General features: G+C 32.5%; 1 protein-coding gene across 8 annotated transcripts in view; it reads right to left on the minus strand.

Annotated features, from left to right (window-relative positions):
- Positions 1-19,568, minus strand: part of LOC107036062 (pumilio homolog 2) — a 130,818-nt gene extending 111,250 nt beyond the window's left edge. For 6 of the 8 annotated variants that reach the window (XM_015253788.2, XM_015253791.2, XM_015253792.2 and 3 more), the window contains exons 1-5: positions 18,731-19,439; positions 18,523-18,617; positions 14,057-14,278; positions 13,810-13,941; positions 11,993-12,154 (exon numbers count right to left, since the gene is read on the minus strand). In XM_015253788.2, coding sequence (XP_015109274.1) covers positions 11,993-12,154; positions 13,810-13,941; positions 14,057-14,278; positions 18,523-18,612 — 606 coding nt within the window. In that variant the 5' untranslated portion in view covers positions 18,613-18,617; positions 18,731-19,439. Of the gene's footprint in view, positions 1-11,992; positions 12,155-13,809; positions 13,942-14,056; positions 14,279-18,522; positions 18,618-18,730; positions 19,440-19,482 lie in introns of those variants that run through there. The other 2 variants (XM_015253787.1, XM_015253786.1) reach the window with 2 other exon arrangements.
- Between the last annotated feature and the right edge of the window lie 3,210 nt (positions 19,569-22,778).

Below are 22,778 nucleotides of genomic sequence, written 5' to 3' on the forward strand. Positions count from 1 at the left end.
TATCTTATTTTATTTAAAAGTTAAGGTTTGATGTGGTACTCGCTTCCAAAGAGTTACGTTTTGGAGAGGTTAAGAACTTTATTCTCTTTGCAACCCTCGGGGGGGGGAGATCCTCAGCCAGATTTCAAGTTATCCAGAACTGCATCCTGATCCTCTGACTCCACTGCTACTCCCAACAACTCTTCCAATGTAATGAAGGTTGACTTAGGCACAGACCTAAGGCAGGTTACGTGAAGACACAACTTGAAATGCACAGAAAAGTGCCCACTTTGTCGCTTCTAGTTTCCAAGGAATTCCCGGTTTTGTCTCTATAACTTTCATTTAAACCAGTGTTAAATTTTTTTTTGATGATGTTCATGCTCGCTCGATATTGGTAGGACACGTTCCTGAAATTAAGAGATTTTACGGAAAATGATCATTTTAATTCTCGGTGAGATTGCTGGAAGCCGTATTTTTTGCTTGAACAAAAAATATCAATGAAATATGATGAGCATTACTATGGAAAATGGTAAGCTGTCCCATCTGCATGGTAATCTTTCCGATGGGTATGATAATTGCTACTATTTTATTCTCTCCGTGCAGAAACCGATTCGCACTTGAAAGAGATTTGTACATATGATTGTTTCATCCTTACACCCTTGAACATCCCCTAAATTGCATCTTCTGCTGTGGGAATATTCCTACCAGATCAGAATAAAATTCACTTCTGTAACTTGTAATTGTTTACGACCTATTTTTCAATACCGCATTAATGGCTAGTGAACAATTTCACACTCTGATAACTTTTCTAATCAATTATGAAGCAAAATGGATTTTTTATTACCTTGTTATTGAGTAATGGTAATTACATCAATTTTTATTGTTCATTTAATCACATTTTATAACAAAAAGTATTTCCCGTTTTACACTCACGATGGTTTTGCTCCACCCTTCTGTTGGACTCTTATGAACGTTTTCTGTAGTCAGGGAATAAAATAACTTTTTTGTCAATCCGGCCGTAAAGCCGCGCTTTACGGACACACGAATAATAAAACTTAAGAAACTTTTCTAGCTCATATGATTGCACCACCTCGCCTTCGGCTCGAGCCACAACCTCATATTCGCCAGAAAACTTTTTTAGGCCTTATGTCAAAAGCCACTATTTCGTCCCAGCGGACGCAAAGCCAGATTTCTCTCCCGCTAAGCCGAGACCAAAAATACGTGTTTAACCACGGGAAGTGAAACGAAGGACCCTTTACTCGCTTTTGGCTCGGTGGCAACTCCACACGTGGGTACAATTATTTTATTTTACCTGCCTAAGTTAGATATATACTATGGTCTGGAAAACTGGGAAAAATAAAGGAATTTGGAAGAAATTTTTCGCTGGATACCCTAAATAAGTTCGATTTTTACCGAGAATTTGAAAATTAAGTTTGGTGAATGAATTAAACATTTCACGGAAATTTTGCAATTAACGCCAATGCATGAATAGATTATTGAAAATTATGTAATTAAAATTCAGTAGATAGATGAATGTGGAAAAGAGCTTGATAGAAATACTTTCTTTTTTAGGGAATAAAAACGCAGACAAAACATGAAACAGGTCAAATTCTATTCCCACAAACAACACTTCACGAAGATAAAATTAATTATTTCCTCATTTAGAAAAAAATTATGAAATGTGCCTAATAAAAAATGGAAACAAATGGTTTAGTAAAAAAAACTGTGCCAAGGAAAATTTTCAGTTGGTTCTTCTTGAAAATTGACGAAACTATATTGAAAAAATGGAACTGTCACGGAAAATTTGAAAAAAGAGAAATGAAGAAAAAAAAACCAAATCAGGGAATTTTTAATGGATGGCCATAGGGGGCACATTGCTGTAAATAGGGTAGCTCTACATTGAAAGATCAGAAAAGAATTTTTATGAATTTTTATCTTGGCGCCGAATTTTTTAAATTACTTTGTAATTTCAATCTAATCATTCTTCTGATTTGTGCGAAGAATATCGGTTCCGCCTTTACTAAGATTTGATTTCATAACAATTATTTTTTGATGTTTCAATGTTTGTTTCTACCAGAGCTATATAAGAGCTATTGCAGCATTCTGCACACTATGGCCGTCCATTCAAAATTCCCTGACTTGGCTTGTTTTCTCCATTTCTTTCTTAAAATTTTCCATGAAAGTTCTATTTAAAAATGATGATATCCTCAATTTCCAGGAGGCGAAAATTTTCCAAAATTTTCCTTGGCACATTTTTTTATAAAAAAATTGGTTTTTGTTTTTGAGGGTTAGAAGGTTACAATTTCATCAAATTTTCAACCTTCTGCCTCATTTTTTTCGGGAGTGATCGTGCATTGATCGATGTTACCATAAAAATGGAAAATATCAATTATTATCGAGCTGTCCCTAATTACATAGAGATATTGTGAGTTGATTTGATAGATATTATTACAAGAAATATTTTGCGATGTTTTTGATTGATTTGATTTGACGATGATTTTTCGATTTTCAGATCCATACGACACTGCAAAAACATTGAAAAGTTTGAAAATTCAGGCAACAACTTTTTTAAATTCTCATTCTAGAGAAAATTGAATTGTGTGTGATGTTCAATTTTCACGATGAGTTTGGAACTTTAAACTTTCATTGATAAATCAATGATCGTTTAACATGAAAAACCCAATTTTCTTGAATTTTTTAGATGAATGAGAAATAATGTGAACCCTTTCATGTGAAATCGAATTCAAACTCACAACATCGGAAATTCAGATAACGATGTAACTGAAATTTCAAGAAATTTCTTACAGTGAAATACTCGAAAATAATAGCAATTATCGGACAGAATTTCAGATTTTGGGCTTCAACTTTATTCCTTTTTTGGGAAGCTTTATAAAAACATCCAACAAATCCGCTCATACATACACACATTGTCTGAAAACATCATATCTTCACATTTCATAAAATTCTACATCCGTTACGGGCAAAAGTGGATCGTCAAAACCAACAAAGCTTCCATTTTGAAAGCCGAAATTGTGGAATTTATCCTGTATTTAACTTCTTGAAGACTAAACGATTCATTTTCATAATTTCTCCATAAAAAAATGTATAAAATCCCTATTACAGAAGAGCCAGTGGAATTCTTGTCAGTTAAATGCAAAATTTTGTCAATTACATTCGCAAATTATTTTTGCTTTTTTTTTGTGATGAATTTTCAAGACTCAGAAGAGGGTCGGTATATTCCCTCACCGGTCTGCTAGTTTGAGAGATATTTAACAACCAATGTGTGTAAATTTTTTTTGACTGTGCCATTTTCTCTACGTTACCCACTTGAAGTAGTCACGACTTATCAAAAATTCCGCATTTGACACGGCTTTTAAAAATTTTGCCCTTAGACAGCAAATTGACACATGAAACCATAATAATAAAACCCTAAAAATCGATATGCCCTTTACAATATTGTTTGTACCACTCACGATGGCAACGAATGTGAGAAATTGACTTTTTATAGTCACCTCGCATGTAATGGGATCGTAACCCGCCTGAAAATTCAGCAGGGGAGAGGATTGAAATTAAACGAGTTTCAGGTATTTCTGCATGAGGCTCAAACTTGCGACGTACAGCAGTTGACGAATGAAATCCTTTTATTGAGAATTCTCATTAATCTGTCGTGATTAAATAAAAAATATCAATAAATAACATCCAATGGAATCCTAAACTCATTGAAATGTCGTTCCAGGTGAAGTTTCTTGAACCAAAAATGTTCTGTCTTTATGAAACAACAATAATCTGTACATTAATGTACTCATAATAGCTAATGCAATAGATTTATTAAGTTTTTAATTGAAAACGCAGGGGAATATAATCGAGAATGTGAAAAGGTTCGATTGAATAAAACCTTTATAATATAAAAAAAAGGTACAAAATACCATAGTTAGTGGGAAAATAAACAAGTTGACTATGACGATTTTACAACGGGGGTAGAAAGTCCTGAATCATTTTCAAATTACACCTCGTTATCTCGATAACGAGTGGTTTTAGAGAAATTTATGATTTACAAAAAAAAATCCCTTGAATTTCCTCCTACAATCAAGATAATCTTTCTTCTTTCAGAAGGGAAAGAATTGGAAGAATCAGCTCGTTTTATTACGTTTAACCACTTCAGTGTTTGATATTGTCAGATAAATCTGTTTTTCTCCTGTCAAAAAAATACCTTCCTCTTCATCTAAAAACTCAATAAAAACTCATTAAACATAACGATTCAAGAGCATTAACCTCACTCTGAAGTGGAAGAAAGAGTAAAAAGAAGTTCCTGGAGGTTTTCTCCATTTCCCAACTGACTATTACAGATTAAAGAACTCATCCAGCCTCGAAACGAATGGAATTTTACAATTTAACGACCAAAAAGGGATGATGCAGTCAGGTGCAGAAGATGAACGAGAGACTCTTGAACACATGTCTCCCCCTCCACCCTCCTGGCCTTGCCATGGGACAAAAAACCCGCGAATATCTTCAATAAAAAAAAGCAATGAAGTTCAACTGTTCAATAACCAATGAAATAATTGTAATTGAAGATTGATTGGACTTCGATGCTGGGGAGAATAGATGAACTTTTGATTTAAAAAACTCAAATCTAATTGAAGCACTGAAATTTTCGTAGAGAAAGGAGAAATGAAGATATTTACCAAAATTGGAATATCTCTCATTGATTGAGAAAAATTTGGCAAAAATTGGAATTTCAATTTTAAAAATTTACTTTAATTCGTGAAGTGTTTTATAAATGTCTAATTGAGATATTGGAATGTCTATAAGAACAGGTTGTAAAGAAAATTAAGGGTCGCAAAAGAAAATCTTTGTAAAAATTTTGTTACGGTTATGAATTTCATAAATTTAATTTTTAATCGAGACGGTTTTCTTTTTATTCACTTGTTTTTAAATACATTTAAGGATATCCAAGTATTTTTTACAGTTTAGTACAGACCACACTATAGATTCCACCATTTTTAATCATCAAATTTGTCACTTGAATTACGTGAGAACAATTTGAAAAAAATTACAAATATTTAGCGTCATTCAAATTCCATTTTACAGAATTATTATTCTTTTAAACATTTGTTATTTAAAAATAAATAATTGAAATTGTTTAAACTTTCGGGAACCTGTTTTTTTAGGCATGAAATCGATCTCTGGTAAAATTCTGAATATGAATAAATCTGCTAGGGTTCCGAAAAGATGATTTTTATGGTAAAAAAGTAAATGTTTATAAATTATTCATAAAAAATTTAAATTGGTTCATCAATCTTCCTCCAAAAGTAAACTTTCTGATTTTTTATCAGATTTAAAAAATGTTTTCTAACGGTTCAATATCGAGATTCAAATTCAGACCTGCAAAGTTTAAATAACAAAATCATTGTAAAATGCCCGGAAACTTAGGGTCAAATGGGGCTCAAATGAAAGCTCTGATGTTTGTCGACTACAAAAGTAGAAAAGCATTTTGCTGGAGAAAAAATAGCCAAAGTACTTGGATATCTTTAAAGGAATTTTTGCATCGATAAAATTGTATTTGTTGGAATCGTTTTCAAGATATTGAGTAAAAAAATTCTAAAAGTGCAGCCCAACGGTATAGCTTATGGGGCAAAATATCAGATTTTGAACCATCTCTTTATACTGACAGAAAAAATTAATTTTATCAAGAGAATTTTATTTGAACCAACTATCATTTGGTTGTTAATTTTCAAATAAATATGACTGATTATTATTTATTTGCAAGTGGTTCAAGTATATAATACTTGTTCCAAGAAAGAAACATCTCAATAAAAATAATTTTTTCTATTAGTATACGCCTGTTTCTGAAGATTCATCAACATTTCTCTGGAATTTTGCACATAGATACCGACATTTTTTCAACACATGACAAGTGGATGAAGCTGAAACTAGTGGAATATTCACCAGCAGAATATTCAATTTAGGGGATTTGTAAGTATGTCAGGGTCAAACAATTATATGTACAAACGTTTTTCAAGCGCGAACGAGTTTGTACATGACTTAAAAATAATGGCCACCCCTAGACTCGACTAAATCGAATTTTCTGCTGGCGAATCTTCCGCCAGTGTCAGCTTCATCATATCTTCATTTTTTATCACATTCTAAGCAATTTCTAAGAAAAATTACAGAATCGGCAATTCATTCATCCACATCTTCTGTTCACTGAGAAAAAAAAAATTTGCCAAATATTCATTTACTTGAGAGAAGCATTCATGTTTTCAAAGTCGTATTTCTTCAATCGAGTCACGCATAGGCGAGCCTGATTAGGTTTCAATTATAACAATCATATTGCTGTGAAGGATGACTATGTTACACATGACCTTGGATGAACTCCTCTAATGATTACTCATTTTTTCTAAATTTCTTATTGTCTAGAGCGAAGAATATCGATTAATTTTTTTATGTTGATAATTATTGGAGGAGTTCACTTAAGGTCAACTGAATTATTTTTCCAACCGCCTGCATTCATTCCAAAATTTCTCCTCCCCAAAGGTAGAGTATTTTTAAACTCAATAATGTGGTTACAACAAATGATTAATGTCCCCAATGGATGTAACTTTACAGGTAAGATATAAAGTTTTTTTGTGATCTTCTGGTGGTTCTTATTTATAAGGAAATTTTTAGAGTGAATTAGTTTTTTAAATAGGTAGGAATGAAATATTTATCAAATTCCACTGAAAAATCTTTGACTCATGTGATAATTAAAAATTAGAATCACTGATGGCAATGATTAAAACAGACATTTCTGGTACTGTTTTGTTTTTGATTTTTCTAATAGATGGAAATAAAGTAATTGCCCTGAGAAGAGTGAGATTTACCACTCGGAAAGTTGGCAATAATAAACGGATTTTTTCGTGTTAATTCAAAATAGCCGAGAACCGAAAATGGCCTGGAGAGTAAGAAATTTTTGAATTTTTCTTAAGGGGAGACGGAACCCCTTTGTCTATATCAAATCATAGAATTGTGTTTTCTCCTACAATTATTAATTTCTATCTATGACATTACTTTATCGACTCGATTATCGCATTGTTGAGTCAATGAAGTAGTGTAATGAATAAAAAATAATAATTGCAGGAGAAAACACAATTCTAAAGATTCATATAAACGCAGGGGTTCCGTTTCCCCTTAAGGTCATAACTAACATGATCATCTTTTAGAGCAACATAATAGATATAACTGAAACCTAATGAGGATGGCCTGGGCATAACTCAACTGGAGAAATACGATATTGAAAAAATGAATAGTTTTCCCAAGTAAATGGATATTTGGCAAAAATATATTTTTTCTCAGTATTGAAACGCAAAAAAATGTAATCAATTGAAATGCATCTCATTTCTTCTCTCCATCGATGAATCATCGTTACTCTTCAAAAAAAGTTATGTATATGTACCATATCAGCACCCAGGTCTTTCATATCGCAGTAAAGGAATAAATCCCCCGGCGGTTTCATCCAGTCGCCGGTGTTAGCTCCCTGACCGTAGCCAACTCCGTAACTATCCACCGTATCAAATTTATCCACTTCACTCTTCCCCTTTTTTTCCAAACACAACAGATGTAAAAAACTTGGACACACAAACTCAAACAGAGCACAACAGATCCTGAGAAACCGAAGGTATTCTCCTCTCCACTTGTCACAACTGAATGTCAAAAGATTTCAATCCCACTTAAAGTTTGTATTCACTTCCAAATAAATTGATAAAATCAATCTCGCCACTGTGTAGTTTGCAGAACACTCGACAACTCATTTATTTATCGTTAACGAATAAATGAATCAATTTTCTCATAAATAACCCACACTTCCAATCAATCGACAATGATCAATTGATCAATCAGTTGATGTGTTACCAAAAGGTAAAATTTGATAGGAGTTTTTAAAAAAATTTCTCTGCAATGAGGAAAAAAATCATAAATTCACTTTTTATTTACAGCAAAAGGGGGGCAACAACACGATTCGTCCATCACTGAGCTGAGCTATGAGCAGTCGCAGCCTCCTCTCTCTCCCTCGGCAACCCCACTACTGCCGGATTACTTTTGACAGCACGTTTTATCCCCCTCCCTCTAATTATTGAAAAACCATCATTATTATCCACTGAACTATCGACAATCCACCACCAATGAATTCTTCTTCAAAACAAATAAAAAAAACTCGTTCAATCCTGTGGATGGAGAACAAACTCACACAACTTTTTATGTCGATTTATTTTCGTCAATTCCGAAGGCTCGATGTTATTTATTTTCAATTTAATATCAATTTTTAATGGTTATTTAATGTTGAATAATTAATCAATTGTTGTTTTGGAAGTGTTGTTTTGGTTCGTTTTGTTCACGCCAAGTCACTGTTTACGTTACTATCCTCGGTCCGTTTTGGCACAGTTGATAAAACGGACAGTTTCAGTCTCACACTTTCATTTTGAGTAGTTCCCCAAAGTGACTCGTTTTTTATCCCACGTATTAATGAATTAAATTGAATTTACCGATGTGTATGTCAGCCAATGTTAGAATTTATCACTGACCCGAGAGGTTTAATGCACTTGCTACGAGATCGGAATGAACATGGGAATTGAGCTTGTTTTTATTTCAGCGGTTTATTGTCTTTTTTTTTTAGTTTTGCTTTCTTTTTGCTCGTTTTAGTTGTGGTTTGATGCACACAACAGTGATGAGCCGGTCTCACTGGGCTTCGTGTGGATGGTAGACTGACTCCGGGGCGAAACAAAGAACGACGCCTTGACTGGAGCGACACACTGTGGGTAAAGTAGGAAGCATACGTGGGATTGCGAAGGGAGTGGAGTTTGAGTGAAGAATTTTTGTTTATTAATTCAAGTAAATACGAATGGAATTCTTCAATTCACCTGTTTCCTCCTATTGTCATTTCTATTTTTCATTTGAAGTGAATTTGAAAATTAATTGAATAATCGTCTGAATAACTAATAATAATTTGTAGAATGAGAAAATTTGATTTCGATGAGAGGTCAATGCTTAAAAACATATTAGGATTGAAGTGAGATGCACTGTTAGAAAAAAAATGAAATTTCATGGACAGCTGATTACTAATTTTCGGAATAGTAACGCTGAATGCGATTTAGGGGGAAAAAATCCTGAAATTTCAGGGTTCACTGAAAATCCCGTGAAATTCCAGAATTTTAAGCAGCATAAAGACGAGAATTCCTCAATTTATTTGAACTTCCAATCTAATATGAATATTCAGTGCCATACATTGAATTTTTAGTGAAATCTGGAATTTCATGATTTTTTTCCCTCTAAAAATCGCATTCAGTGTCACTGTCCAGAAAATTCCAGAATATATTTACCGCAATTTTCTGGCTTCCTATTTATTTTCGGGGAAAAATGGAACTGAAATTTACAGTTCTCTTTGATTTTTCCACGGAATTTTGAATTTTCAATGACGAAATTCCTTAAAATTTCAGTGGTAATTAAATTTGATGAAAATTTCCAAAAAGTGTACCGGAAATTTCAGACAAAAATTTTTAAGTGTGGCGATGATTTTACAAATAAGGAATACAAAAAAGTCATCGGAAAAATATACCTATTACTCTGGGAGAAATTCAGTAAAAACTAGCCTTGAAGACTGATTATGAGGGTTTAAATAGCCCTAAGAGAAAATGGAAAGGTATTTGGAGGAAAATAAACAACGTTTGTCAGTAACTTCTCGAACAAGGTGTTTGTAATATTTCGTAAAGCATTCAGAGAGCGTAACACGCGTAAAAAAAGTCGCGGAAGGATGCATTCGAATGGTCTTTAAGTGGTAAAACGTAATGAGTCGAAAATTACATCTTCGTTAACCCTATAATTCGCACGGGCGTGTGGAGAATAACTCAGGTATTTTTTTAATAACATCTTTACTTTATTGAAAAGTTGGTTCTGTAATTCGGAACTTTTGGGTTCTCACAATAAAGATTTTGAATTAAGAACATTTCGACTCTTAAATTAAAAATATTTGCATTCCTACATTGATGTTTTTTTCTAATTCTAAAATTCATCTACTCATGTTTATGAAGTCTTTGTTATTCCTAAGTACATACGTTACACCTTGACTCAATTAATGATATAATTATTGTCGAATTTTAGGAGAGAGTGGGGCAAAATGAAACAGTAAAAAAAACTGTTTGACGCAATTCAAGTAAAAAAAAAAATTTGTTGTCAATTTTTTTGTCAACTTTTCTTTTATTCTTGGAAGTACTGATGAGAATAATAATTTTTCATTCAGTAAAATGGAAAATTATTGAGAAGTTGTGATGGGCGAAGATTTTGTCAATAGATTATTCGATTGAAATTCAGCATCATATTTTCCTTTTTTCCCCCGCTGTTTCATTTTCTTCTCAATTGATCCATTGACAAAATCACCCGTCAAAATTTCTCAATAATTTTCCATTTTACTGAAAGGAAAATTATTATTCTCATCAGTACTCCCATGAATGAAAAAAAGTTAATAAAGACAAATATTTAACAGAAAGTTGTTTTTCTGCTTGAATTGCGTCAAACAGTAGTTTTTTTACTGTTTCATTTTGCCCCACTCACCCTTATCTCTTTCAAATGTTCTTAACTTGAGAACTCAAAAGTTCTCAATTTAAGGACCCAACGTTTTTGCTACTGCATTTCAGCATTTTTTCTTCTGAAATTAAGTAACCAGTTCTTTAGTCTCGTTGGAATATCTTCTAGAACCATAAGTTCCTTAAAATCAGCAACTCAACTCTCAAAACTAGAAACTTTTTTTTTCTGTGCCCTCAATTATTTCAAGAAAAATTTCGTTCACCTTTCATCTCTACTTCACTTATTCTCAAGAAAAACTCGAAAATTAGAATTTCCTATAATTGTTTCACGTTCAAATGCGAAGTGAAAATTCCGTCCTTAATAGATATTTCGCATTCTCTTCAAGATTCCGAGATATTGTCAAACCACTGAGTGAGATTGAAGTGAGTTTCACGTAATTGAATCAAGTAATATAAAAAAAATGGAGTTCAGCAATTTTAAATTCAAAATTCAAGAAAAAGCAATATGCGGACGTCCGCATGAAAAGGAACCACTTTGTCGATATGGAGTTATGTATACTCTGATAATATTTATAACACTCCGCACATTTTGAGCCCAAAAAGATCCTCATAGGGTCAAAAATGACGTCGCCGGAGAAAATGAAAAAAATAATTCAACGTTGATGTAAATGGGAGTTGCTGAGACCGAAACGTGAATATCTTGAAATCTAGAATCGACAAAGTGGTCCCTTTTCATGCGGATGTGCACATATATTTACTTTTCTTTGCTAACGTTTCAAGTGATAATTCCACTCCTCGAGGGAAATCCATTTATTTCCATCTGTTTGAATCAAACAATGACTTGTTGATAAATTTCCCAGTTGTTTATGAGATGGTAATATCAAAAAATGGTTCATATAATTAAATTTCTCTGTTCTAGCCAATGCCAAATCTAATATATTGAATTTGAAATATTCAGAAATGAGTTTAAAATGCACGGTGGCCCTGACATAATTTTAATTCTGCCCCCTATTCCCTCTCTCACTCTTCATGACTTTCGTCGCTCTCACAACAGGTATGGAACTCTTGTCTCCCTCTCCCTCTATTATCCTCACCAAAAGACTCTGATACAGAAAAGATAAAATCAGAGTCGAGTCTTTAAATTTGGAGGAGCAACGAAAAACTTTCTATTTTGTAATGGAAAACAAAATGATAAATTTCGTTGGAATAAACCAAAAGCCTCGAAAAGTTTTTTTCATCAAATGATCGGTTGACTCAGACGCGTGGGCCCTCCATTGAAACCGCCTACACGATATTTGCTGGGCGAGTAAATATTGTCACGAACTTGAGAGTAAGAGTCACGAAGTTTTCGTAGTAAATTGTCCAATAATTCATTGATCGATAAGTAAAAGATCGATCTATTTTAGTGTGGTTGAAGATATTTATGGCGATAGGGATAAAGTGTGTTAGATAAGACATCTTACCTGTCCATTTCTGAACTGCTGTTGCTGTTGTTGTTGCTGTTGTTGCTGCTGTTGTTGCTGTTGTTGTTGCTGCTGTTGATGCTGATGATGGAAGAGGGCGAGTTGCTGGGAGGTCATCTGATTGTTCAGGTAGACGAGGTGCTCGGTACCGGGTCCTCCACTCTGCAACAAAAACAATGACTAATTGACATCCGATTTTATGAGAGCGAAAATGAAGAAAATTGTCAAGGATGAGTGAAGTTGAATACAAAATGTTTGTTTATCGTCGATCTGTCTCGGGGATTAGGGTTTAATGGAGAATTTTGAAATGCTTTTTTACAAAAAAGGTTCCTTGATTATATTTCAATAAATGACGCCTACCAAAATGCCATATTTCAATATCAATACAAAATTTTCTTGAAAAAAATTACCTATGAGCTTCCTTCATTTTTTGACACATTTGATGCTTTGCACTAAGCATCATAACTGAATTTTTTTTCATAGATTTTACAAGTTTTCTTGCCTTTTTTTAATTTATGTTTTTTCCATTGATTTTCCTTGTCTCCAGAAATACTAATTCTGATCACTCCAATTACACAATGTACATTTTTAATTCTACTAAGTTGACATATGCCAAGGCAATTACACATTGTGCCATCTGAAGTCCACATTGTATAGTTCAAACTTGTAAATATTCAGTTCGTTGTGTGAAATTCGATGCGTATAATGTGAGTATGGCAAATTAAAAACAAAAAATAGAATTCACTAATCGAGTCACGAGGATTTTGTATTATTCTTAATTTTTATGTCAAATTGCGCACAGTAAATTAAACATTTACAAGTTTCCATTTTGCCGAATTCAGATGGAATTACAGTTTCTGTGGACAAAGTCTTAATGCAACACATCGCATGTATAAAAAAGTGAAGGGATTCCATAGAATGTAATGTAATAAAGGACAATATCACATTTCTGTTAATCTGATGATTATCCCCGGGAGGGAGGATCAGCTTTCATTCTAGAGAGACAAATCATTATAAAACACTATATTGATATTTTCTCTCATAAATACTCATTGCCAGCATAATCCCCCGATCAAACATTATAGTAAAATCAAGGAAAATGTAACATCTTTTCCACTCTGCGAATTATTACAAAAATAAAAAGCCTCAGAGGGAAATGTTAAGAAATCTTTTTCGCAATCATTTAGTTTTTTCAAATGATTTTTATAGAATCCATAATTATCGAAATAGCTCAACCATTAAAATGTTAAATGAGAAGTACTTTCCGCCATGAGTTTTGCCTTATATGATAACATTCTAATTAATTCTCAAATATTTTATTAACATGAATTTGGTCATCTAATCAGAGATGGCCATTAATATAAAATTTCGTCAATATTAAAAGGATTTGTGACTTACATTAATGAAGGTTTAAATACACTCAATCAAAATTTAAAAATAGTATAATAATAATATTGATAATTTAAATTTCTGATTAATGATGAATTAAATATTTGATAATATGCAACTGTAAATTTTTCATTAAATAAACAATTCCAATTTTTTAAAAGGGATTATCGATTAACCGAATAATCGGCAATCTTCCTACCTAAATTATTGATTAATAAAATAGTTCAAAATTTAAATATTTGAATTGATAGTTACTTGAATAATTAAAATTTTTCAAAATAATATTAAATAAATGATGGCATCAAAATTTACCGGTAATTATGATTCATGAATATGACTATCCCTGTCTCTAATCCACTTGGTATCGTTGAATTTTTATAAAATCGAAATGAGAATGAAAATAAAATGAAATTTAATTATGAATTTACCTTGAGTTGCATTGGATGTATTTCATAAGGTACGGTATGTACATTATTCATCGCCTGAAGTCCAAACTGGGGTGGTTGACTCTGTTGTGGTACACTGAGTTTAGTCATTGGATATTTCCATTTTTCGTGGCTCTGAAATCCAAAAAAATTTAACGTTAATTGATAAAACTGAAAATCAATCCAAATTATTATGTTCGGATTTGGAAATGACGGGTTTATGGGAGTTGGAATGGAACGAAGTACTCACGTTGTCGATGATGGGATCATCTGCCAGAGCCCAAGCACGTGGTGTCTGTTTAGTCTGAAACGTTGATGCCTGGGCATTGAATTCAGGCTCTGCTGGCCTCTGGAATCCATAACCTACCATAGCGTCATCCTGGGCTCTATTTATGCCCATTTGACTTGTCTGTCCAGCTTGAAGACGCACTGCATCACCACTTGCCATTACCTGTCCACACTGATCTACGTCCTGGAGACAACATCAATTATAATTAAAATCAACACCATATCCGATTATATATACGATTTAAGGATATCCAAGTACTCTAATGTTTTTCAACTTTTGTAGTCGAACATCAGAGCTTTCATGTCAGCCCGATTTGACCCCAAGTTTACGGATATTTTACAATTATTGTATTATTGAAACTTTGAAGGTCTGAATTTGAATCTCGATATTGAACCGCTAGAAAACATTTCAAAAATCTGTAAAACAATTAGGTAGCTACTTTTGGATGAAGAGTGATCAAATAATTTAAAAATTGCAATTTTTTCAAATTACGAGCACTTTCTATAAATAATTTATAAACAATCTACTTTCTACCTTAAAAATCATCTGTTCGGAATTGTAACAAATTTATTCATATTCATAATTTTACCAGAAATTAATTTCATACCTAAAAAATAAGGATTCCGGAAGCTTTAACTATTTCAATTATTTATTTATAAACAACGAGTATTTAAAAAAATAATTCTGTACAAAATGTAAGTTGAATGACGCTGAAGATTCATGATTTTTTTTCAAATTTTTATCATTGATGATTGATTCAATTGACAAATTTGAAGATTGAAATTATTTGAATCTATAGTGTGTTCTGTACCAAACTGTAAATGACACTTGGGTATCCTGAAACCGAATATTGAGGTTATTATGGCAAGGTCCCAAAAGTACGAAGAAAATTCCGAATAAATGCACGCTTTAGGTTTTTACATCTTAAATTCACGTACACAATTTTAAATGGCGGATGAAGACCGTTGTGATAATCCAACAGTAATTTTGAAATATGACATGGACTGTTACGGGAAAATGCGATTTTTCCCAAAAAAAAAACAAAACAAAGATTGGAACTTTGTAAATTATTATTTTTTAATTTTATTTGAATAATTTTTAATTCCAGGATGGTTATTCAAAACTTCAAACACTCAAAAAAAATTTTTTCTTTCGACTGATTTACCAAGTTATGTCTTTTGTGTTGACAAAATTTTTAGTCCGTCAACCTGAGTTGATTATTCAGAAATTAAATAGACAATATGCAACGAATGTAAGTGTTGGCATGAAGTTATATAGGATTCAAAGTTTTAAATGCCTGGGTAAATAATACTTTTCCATGGCTATTGGATTCAGTACACTCTTTCACACTGCCTCTATTTTTATTTTTAGAATCTTCCAGTAAGTAAATAACAATTTGAATATAAATCCTGTAAGGGCCCGTGTGTGAGAAAAAACTTGGCTTAAGGTTAATGGTACAGTTTCAAGTACAAGCTTATACTAATGTTTATTATTATTTTCGAAACATTGCATCATTCGAATAACTTTGAACAAATCAAATCAATTAATTGTCCCATAAATCTTATTGCTTAAGGATATCCTTAATATACATATAGCTTAAGTAGCTTAAGTATCTTTCATAGTTTGGTACAAACCACACTATAGATTCAACCGATTTCAACCATCAAATTGGTCAATTAAATTGCATGAGAAAAATTTGAAAAAAATCACGAATATTCCGCGTCATTCAAAGTAAATTTCGCACGGAATTATTAATTTTTTTTAACATTCGTTGTTTATGAATAAATAATTGAAATTGTTGAAACTTTCGGAAACATTATTTTTCTAGGCATGAAATTGATTTCTGGTAGAATTCTGAAGATGAACAAATTTGTATATATTAAAATTTAAATATATTGCTCATAAATCATTTATCAAAAATGCTCGTAATTTTAAAAAAATTGCGATTTTCAAATTATTTCATCAATAATCCTCCAAAAAGTAAACTTTCCAATTTTTTTGCAGATTTTTAAAATGTTTACTAATGGTTCAATATCGAGATCTAAATTCGGAACTGCAAAATGTAAATAATAAAATCATTGTAAAAAGTCCGGAAACTTAGGGTCAAATGGGGCTCAAATAAAGGCTCGGATGTTCGACTAAAAAAATAGAAAAGCATTTCACTGGAGAAAAAATAGCCTGAGTACTTGGATATCCATAAGGGGAGACTACTATGAGTTTTAATAGTCACAGGCTATTGGAGTGAGATTCCTCTTGCATTCAAGATCGATTATATGTCTAAAAACGAATAATTGGGGCAAAAAAATTAATTGTTTATTGTTCGTTTGCCCCGCAAATGCTTAAAATCTTAAAAATAGTTCAGGGCCTCCAATTTTTGAGCTACAGAAGTTTTTTTTCAAAATTTTTGAAAAAATGTGTACAATAACAATGACGAATTAGTTTTTTTGAATTTCGACTCCTACACAGCTAATTTCGTTTTGTTTAACATAAAAATTTGCGCCATTCATGTAAAATAAGCAGAAAAATTATCCTTAAAATATTAAAAATATATTCTTGATTCTTTCAGAAACATTTTTCGGGCTATTTTACATGAATGGTACAATTTTTTTATTAAAATAATAACGAAATTAGCTGTGTAGGAGTTGAATTTCAAAAAACTAATTCGTAATTATAATTGCACATATTTTTCCAAAAATTTTGGAAAAAAATCTCTGTAGCTCAAAAATTGGAGGCCCTGAACTATTTTTAACATTCTAAGCATTTACGAGGTAAAGGAATCATAAACAATTAGTTTTTTGCACAAATTATTCATTTTCAGACATATAACCGATCTGAGAATGTGAGAAATCTCATTCTAGCCCACGACTTTTAAAACTCATAGGAGAGGGTGGGGTAAAATGGACACTTTAGACTTTTTTTAAATTGTTCATAACTCAGAAACAAATTTATCAATTGAGTTCAGGTTAGGCTCGTCACAAAGGGAAAGAATTGTTCTTTGTATTGAAAGGGAAATTATTGAATTTCATCAACATTTCAGCCTCTCATTAACATTTAAAAAAAAGTCAAGTGTCCATTTTACCCCAACCTCCCCTAGTAGTCTCCCCTTAACCAAAATTGGTTGTAGTCGCCCTGACGAAACTCATTCAACCAGTTTTGTAGACACAGGTTCTCATAGGATTAATCTTTGAATTGATAATTCACCTATTGGAAGAGTCTAAGAATAAAACATACAAAAAGACGACAATGTAAAAAATACACTGGATGCAAGGACCAAGAAAAAATCTGGTATGCCCAGGCAAATAATGCAAAGATTTATCGCTTACATTCAGTACATATTGTCTATTTTATTTCTGAATAATCAACGTCAGGTTGGTGAATTGAAATTTTTAGCAACATGAAGGAAACAACCCTGTCCATAAATCGAAAAAAAAATTAAAATTTTTCCAAGTGTTTATGATATTTAATAAATATCCTTAATCGTATTATAACTGGAAATAATGTGAAAACAAATGCAAAAAATTATTGCCATGAACCTAAAAAAATCCTGAGAGTATTTATCATATTTCCATTATTTATCCATTCATAATTTATGATTAATCATGCATTCATCATTTTACATAAGATACAGCATTGCAAAAAAGTTTAATTAATGCATTAGTTGGCTAATTATTGACTCAACACCCCAATTATTGATTCCAAACATGCTATCAGCCAACCATCATCACCGTTACACATTTCACAACAATAATCCTAATTATCGATAAAACTAAAAACTGCAATGATTAATGACCCCCTAGTAGCAATGGAAATGAAGAGAAGAAGATCTCCATGGACCTTTTTTTGACAGATTGACAGATAACTATCACAATCATCGATTCCCCCCTCTAACATCCCCAGCATTTTCGACAAAGAGTTTTAAATGATCTTCAACAATCTTAACTTCCGAAAATGAAAATGAAAACGTTTTCAGAATCCTCCAAAACTGACATTAAATTAATTTAGGGAAAATTCATAAACGTTGATTCCCTACTTAATTGTCAGCATCTAGCATCAAATTTCACTGGAGAGTCTGTCCTAACCTCAATCATCGACTCATCTCAACTCCAAACAAATAAAAAAAAAATACTTCGCATTTACTACGGACAAACGCTCACTAATAGCGACAAAAACGAAAGAATCAACTTCAACCCTCAAAAACTCGTGGATTTGTCCAAAATTTTGGTAATGAATTCATCAAAAATTTTGTAAATCATTGAAAAAATGAGACAAATTTTACAAACAATGTTTTACCTCCAGAAATTAAAAAAAAAAACTCTAAACTAATGGTCATCAATTAATTCCTCAATCCACCGAAACGTTTTGACTCCAAATGATGAGAAAAATTAGAAAAAATTAGAAAATAAAATGATAAATGTGTAAAAACTTGCAGTGGGTATGTGGCCATTGGCGGATGGATGATGTAGCTGCATTTGTGGTGCCGGTTCACCGCCGATGTTGCTCGTACTGAGCCACTTCATTATCCCTAAAACCGAAAACAGAATTTCTCCACTAAAATGAACACCCTTGAACCTCCCTAACACCAATTGATTTGATGAATGATGGATGGGAATGGTTCAAAAAATTGTATTCACGTACCTATCGAAGGCTCGTCCCCGAGGGTTTGAAAGGAAGCTTCGATTTTGAAGGTTATCCCCCCGACTCCAACCGGCGTCGCACTAACAAAACCCACGACTATTTTTTTTGCTCGTTCTTTCTCTCTTTCTCACAAAATGTCTCACGAAGTGTCGCTCCTCACGGCATTGCCCATTTTTACGATTGGATTTTATGAATTTTCAGGGTTTTGAAGGTTTTAAGGTGAAAAAAAATTGTTTTTGGATTTTTATTGGGTGAAACCGTTGGAATCGAGACAAATTTAACAATTGAATCAATTATGACATACAGTGCCGCCTCGCCGCTATTTTTTGACAACACTTGACTCACCGGTTTGGAGAGATGAAATTTTTACGATTTTTTTTACATTTTTCTTGTTTTTTTTTCTGATAAGTTCTGAATTTTTCGGGAAATTTTATTATTTTTTCGGGCGTTTAAAAATATTTTGGAATGAAATAGGAAATATTTGGGGGTATATTATGTACAAATTGTGATGCTAGGGGTTTGCAAAGCAGACTACTTGGATGGTTTTTACAATTCAATTGATTAATGATTTATTAACGAGTTATCTGATTGATAAAATCCCGCACTGGTAGATCATTTACCTCTTTGTACAAATTAATCCAGCGGTGCTTTTTTACACACTGAAATTGTTCACCCTCACCGCTTGTGTTCAGCCTCAAGGCCCACTCTATCGACAGATGCCAACTGCCGACATGTTGTCCATTTTTATTTACCTTTCTTTCTCTTGCTAGCAATTTTTTCATCAATCCTTCTCTTCCTCTCCCTCGTTTCCACTCGTTTACTTCATTTGCGTTACGAGGACTGACGACGAATGAGAATAGAGAAGGTTTGTGTGGTAATCGTGGTAATTGACAGACGCCATTGCTGCATCAGTGGCGGTAAAAATTCAAAATCGCGAATTCAAAAACAGAATGGGCATTTTTTCCTTCGATTTTTATCAATGAATTGATAAGAATTGATATTTATTGATTTTTTGACGGTTCTGGAATATTGTTGGCAATGAAAGTCGAAATCTATGAAAGTGATTAACAATTAAAATTGAAGGATGAGTCAATTTCACTTGAAGATCAATCTTTGAGAAATATCTCGAAATTCAAGTGAGATGAGGGAATTTCGTGGATACCTCTTTTGGGCACCGAGACAGAGAAAAGACATTCTCGAATAGGGTGAGGGGGGGGGGAGTGGGGTAAAATGAAACAGCAGAGCGAAATGAAACAGTCAAACAACGACTGTTTGATGCAATTCAAGCAAAAAAATTTTTGTTATTAAATTTCTTTGTCAACTTTTTTTTATTCTTGGGAGTATTGATGAGAATAATAATTTTCCATTCAGTAGAATGGAACACTCTCCCCTAAGAGCCCTTTGAAGCGAAGAAAGTCGGAAGTTGAAAATTACCAAGAATGAAAAATATCGCACTGAACATATGAAGAATGCCCCGAGATGAAAAAAATTTACCACAAAATTTTAGTTGTTCTAAAAAATTATTAGATTTTATCCAAGCAAGAAATCTTAGAACCTTTCATTATTCTATACTTCCATACGTAATTTGCTCTCTAAAACGGTTATTCTATGCGAAACAAGGGAGATTAGTTCTTCATTTCGGCTATCCAATACTGAAAGATGAGAAAATTCCTACACAGAATAATGATCATATGATAGGTAACCTGTGATTTGGGAAACAATAGTTCTTAACTAAATGCGCAATTTCGCGGGATTGATCCGCTTCTTGAGTCCAATATTTAATTGTTGAAATTAGAAATGCGAGTAGCAAAAATAGCCGTCAATAATCACCGCCATGACCGGAAATTTTGCCATGACCGAATAAATTTTGACCGTCAATTTCCATCTACATAGAGGACCCTCAATTTTTAAATACTAGTCCAGTGATTTTTAAAATGTTACAAATTTTTAGCTGAGATTTCCAGTACATTTTTCAAAATTTTTTATCATATTCAAGTTTCACTGAAATTTCAACGAATTTTATCACTGAAAATTCTGAATTTCGGGAAAGATCCACAAGAACGGTAAATTTTAGTTCAATTACTCCCTGAAAATGAACAGAAAACCGAAAAACTGCAATAAACATACTATTGAATTTTTAATTATTTGAAAATTCTGGGTAATTTGACACTAAATAATTGTTTTCATTGAAAATTCAAATAAATTGAAGGATTCTCGTCTTCGTGCTTCTTCAAATTTGAGTATTTTATTGAATTTTCAGTGAAATTAGAAATCTCATGATTTGTTTCCGCTTAAATTGCATTCAGTTCGGCACTGTCCTGCACTGAATTACTATTGAACTGTCCATGAACTTTAATTTTTTTTTCTAACAGTGTATCAATGGGGCCATTAATATGAATTAATAAATAAAATAATGAATGATAATAATTAATAAATAAAATAACAATGATAATAATTCAATTCTATTAAAAAGTTTTGCGACTGAGCTCCTAAAAAATGACCGAAATAAAAATGACGGTCGATTTACAACTACATGACGATATTTGGTCATTTTGGCTCGAGTCTGGCGCCGCTTAACTGTGATGGTCATTTTGCATAGAAAATTCTGTCAGGCTCAGAAAAGAGTGATTCACGCCTGACGTGACTGGAAGGGAAAATGACGGTCATTCCACATCTCCAGTAGAAATGAAAACGATTATTCACGTTTGAAACTTTAGTATGTTGAAATCAAACAAAAAAATAAAAATAGGTAAAAATATTTATCTTAGAAATTATCCACTTTTGATTTTTTTGGTTCGCACAAGACTTGTTTGAAAACATATCTCCGTTCATTGTACCTCACCGTATGGAATGAACGAGGATCTGCAAAAAAGATTCATTCAAAAATTTTTGTATCTCATAAATCCGAGGATATTTATCAAAAACAAAGTTCATTCAACAGCTGAAATGATTCCTGATTTTTGCTGGGACGGATTCAATAAATATTCATGAATTTTCATTTGAATTACATAAGATTATATTTTTCTTCACTCCATCCATGCTGATATGCCGATACACATGACATATCCGGCAATTTGATCATCGACAATCATCAGACTGATATTAAACTTCACTTTGTCATCATTAATAAAAAGAATTGAAATTTGTTTTTGTTTAATTTCTTACAGATGACAAATTGTGACTTCATACAGCTCGTTACACATACCCATACGCACGTAGTTGAAAAAATTGCATCTGGCAGGTAATTATGGTTGAATTACTCTCCCACTATACCTGAGTAAAAAATATTTATTACTACCAATGTTTCAATGTTTCTAGGGGATTGCAATAATTTTTTTGCAGTAGAGTGGAATAAAGAGATGCATCCAATTTCCAAAACCACTTTGCAAGTTCAATAAACTCTTATAAAGACCCCTGTAACTAATCATTTGATTTTCAGGATTATTCATTCAATTAGACTCATTGAATAATTCAAGGAGAAAAGCGAAATGGTTCGATACAACCTATTTTGAAGATATCTCTGGAAGTGGATTCAGAGGATATGTCAGAAGACTTTTTTCAGAAGAAATTGAGTTTTCCACAAGAAATATCTTCTGACATTAATAGATACACTTAACTGCTCACTGTAAAAATCAGTGAAGTCAAAATTCGTTGATTCAAATCCAAAAACATTTGATCCCAATTATTTTGAAAATATCTCCAAGACTAATGGTATTAGGGAAAATATCAAAAGTCGAAAGATCTTTCATCTTTCACTGAAACCCTTCCAAAAAATCTCCAAAAAATCAACCCCAGATCCACTCTCAATTCTTCCTCACGTCACTATCAAACCATTAATTAGATAATCAAAAAATACCAATAATAAAGATACTTATCTCCTTATCCCACCATCACTCCCACCATCTCAACCTCAACACTCAGAAAATCAAACTAAATAGCCGAGAAAAAAAACAATATTCATATAACAACAAAGAAATTGCAGTATTAAGGGATGCACAATTAATTATAAGTGACATTGAAAAATCATCGAAAATTTATCTCAACAAAA

Source organism: Diachasma alloeum, unplaced genomic scaffold (assembly GCF_001412515.2).
Source record: "Diachasma alloeum isolate Michigan unplaced genomic scaffold, Dall2.0 Dall_scaffold_00203, whole genome shotgun sequence".
NCBI lineage: Eukaryota > Metazoa > Arthropoda > Insecta > Hymenoptera > Braconidae > Diachasma > Diachasma alloeum.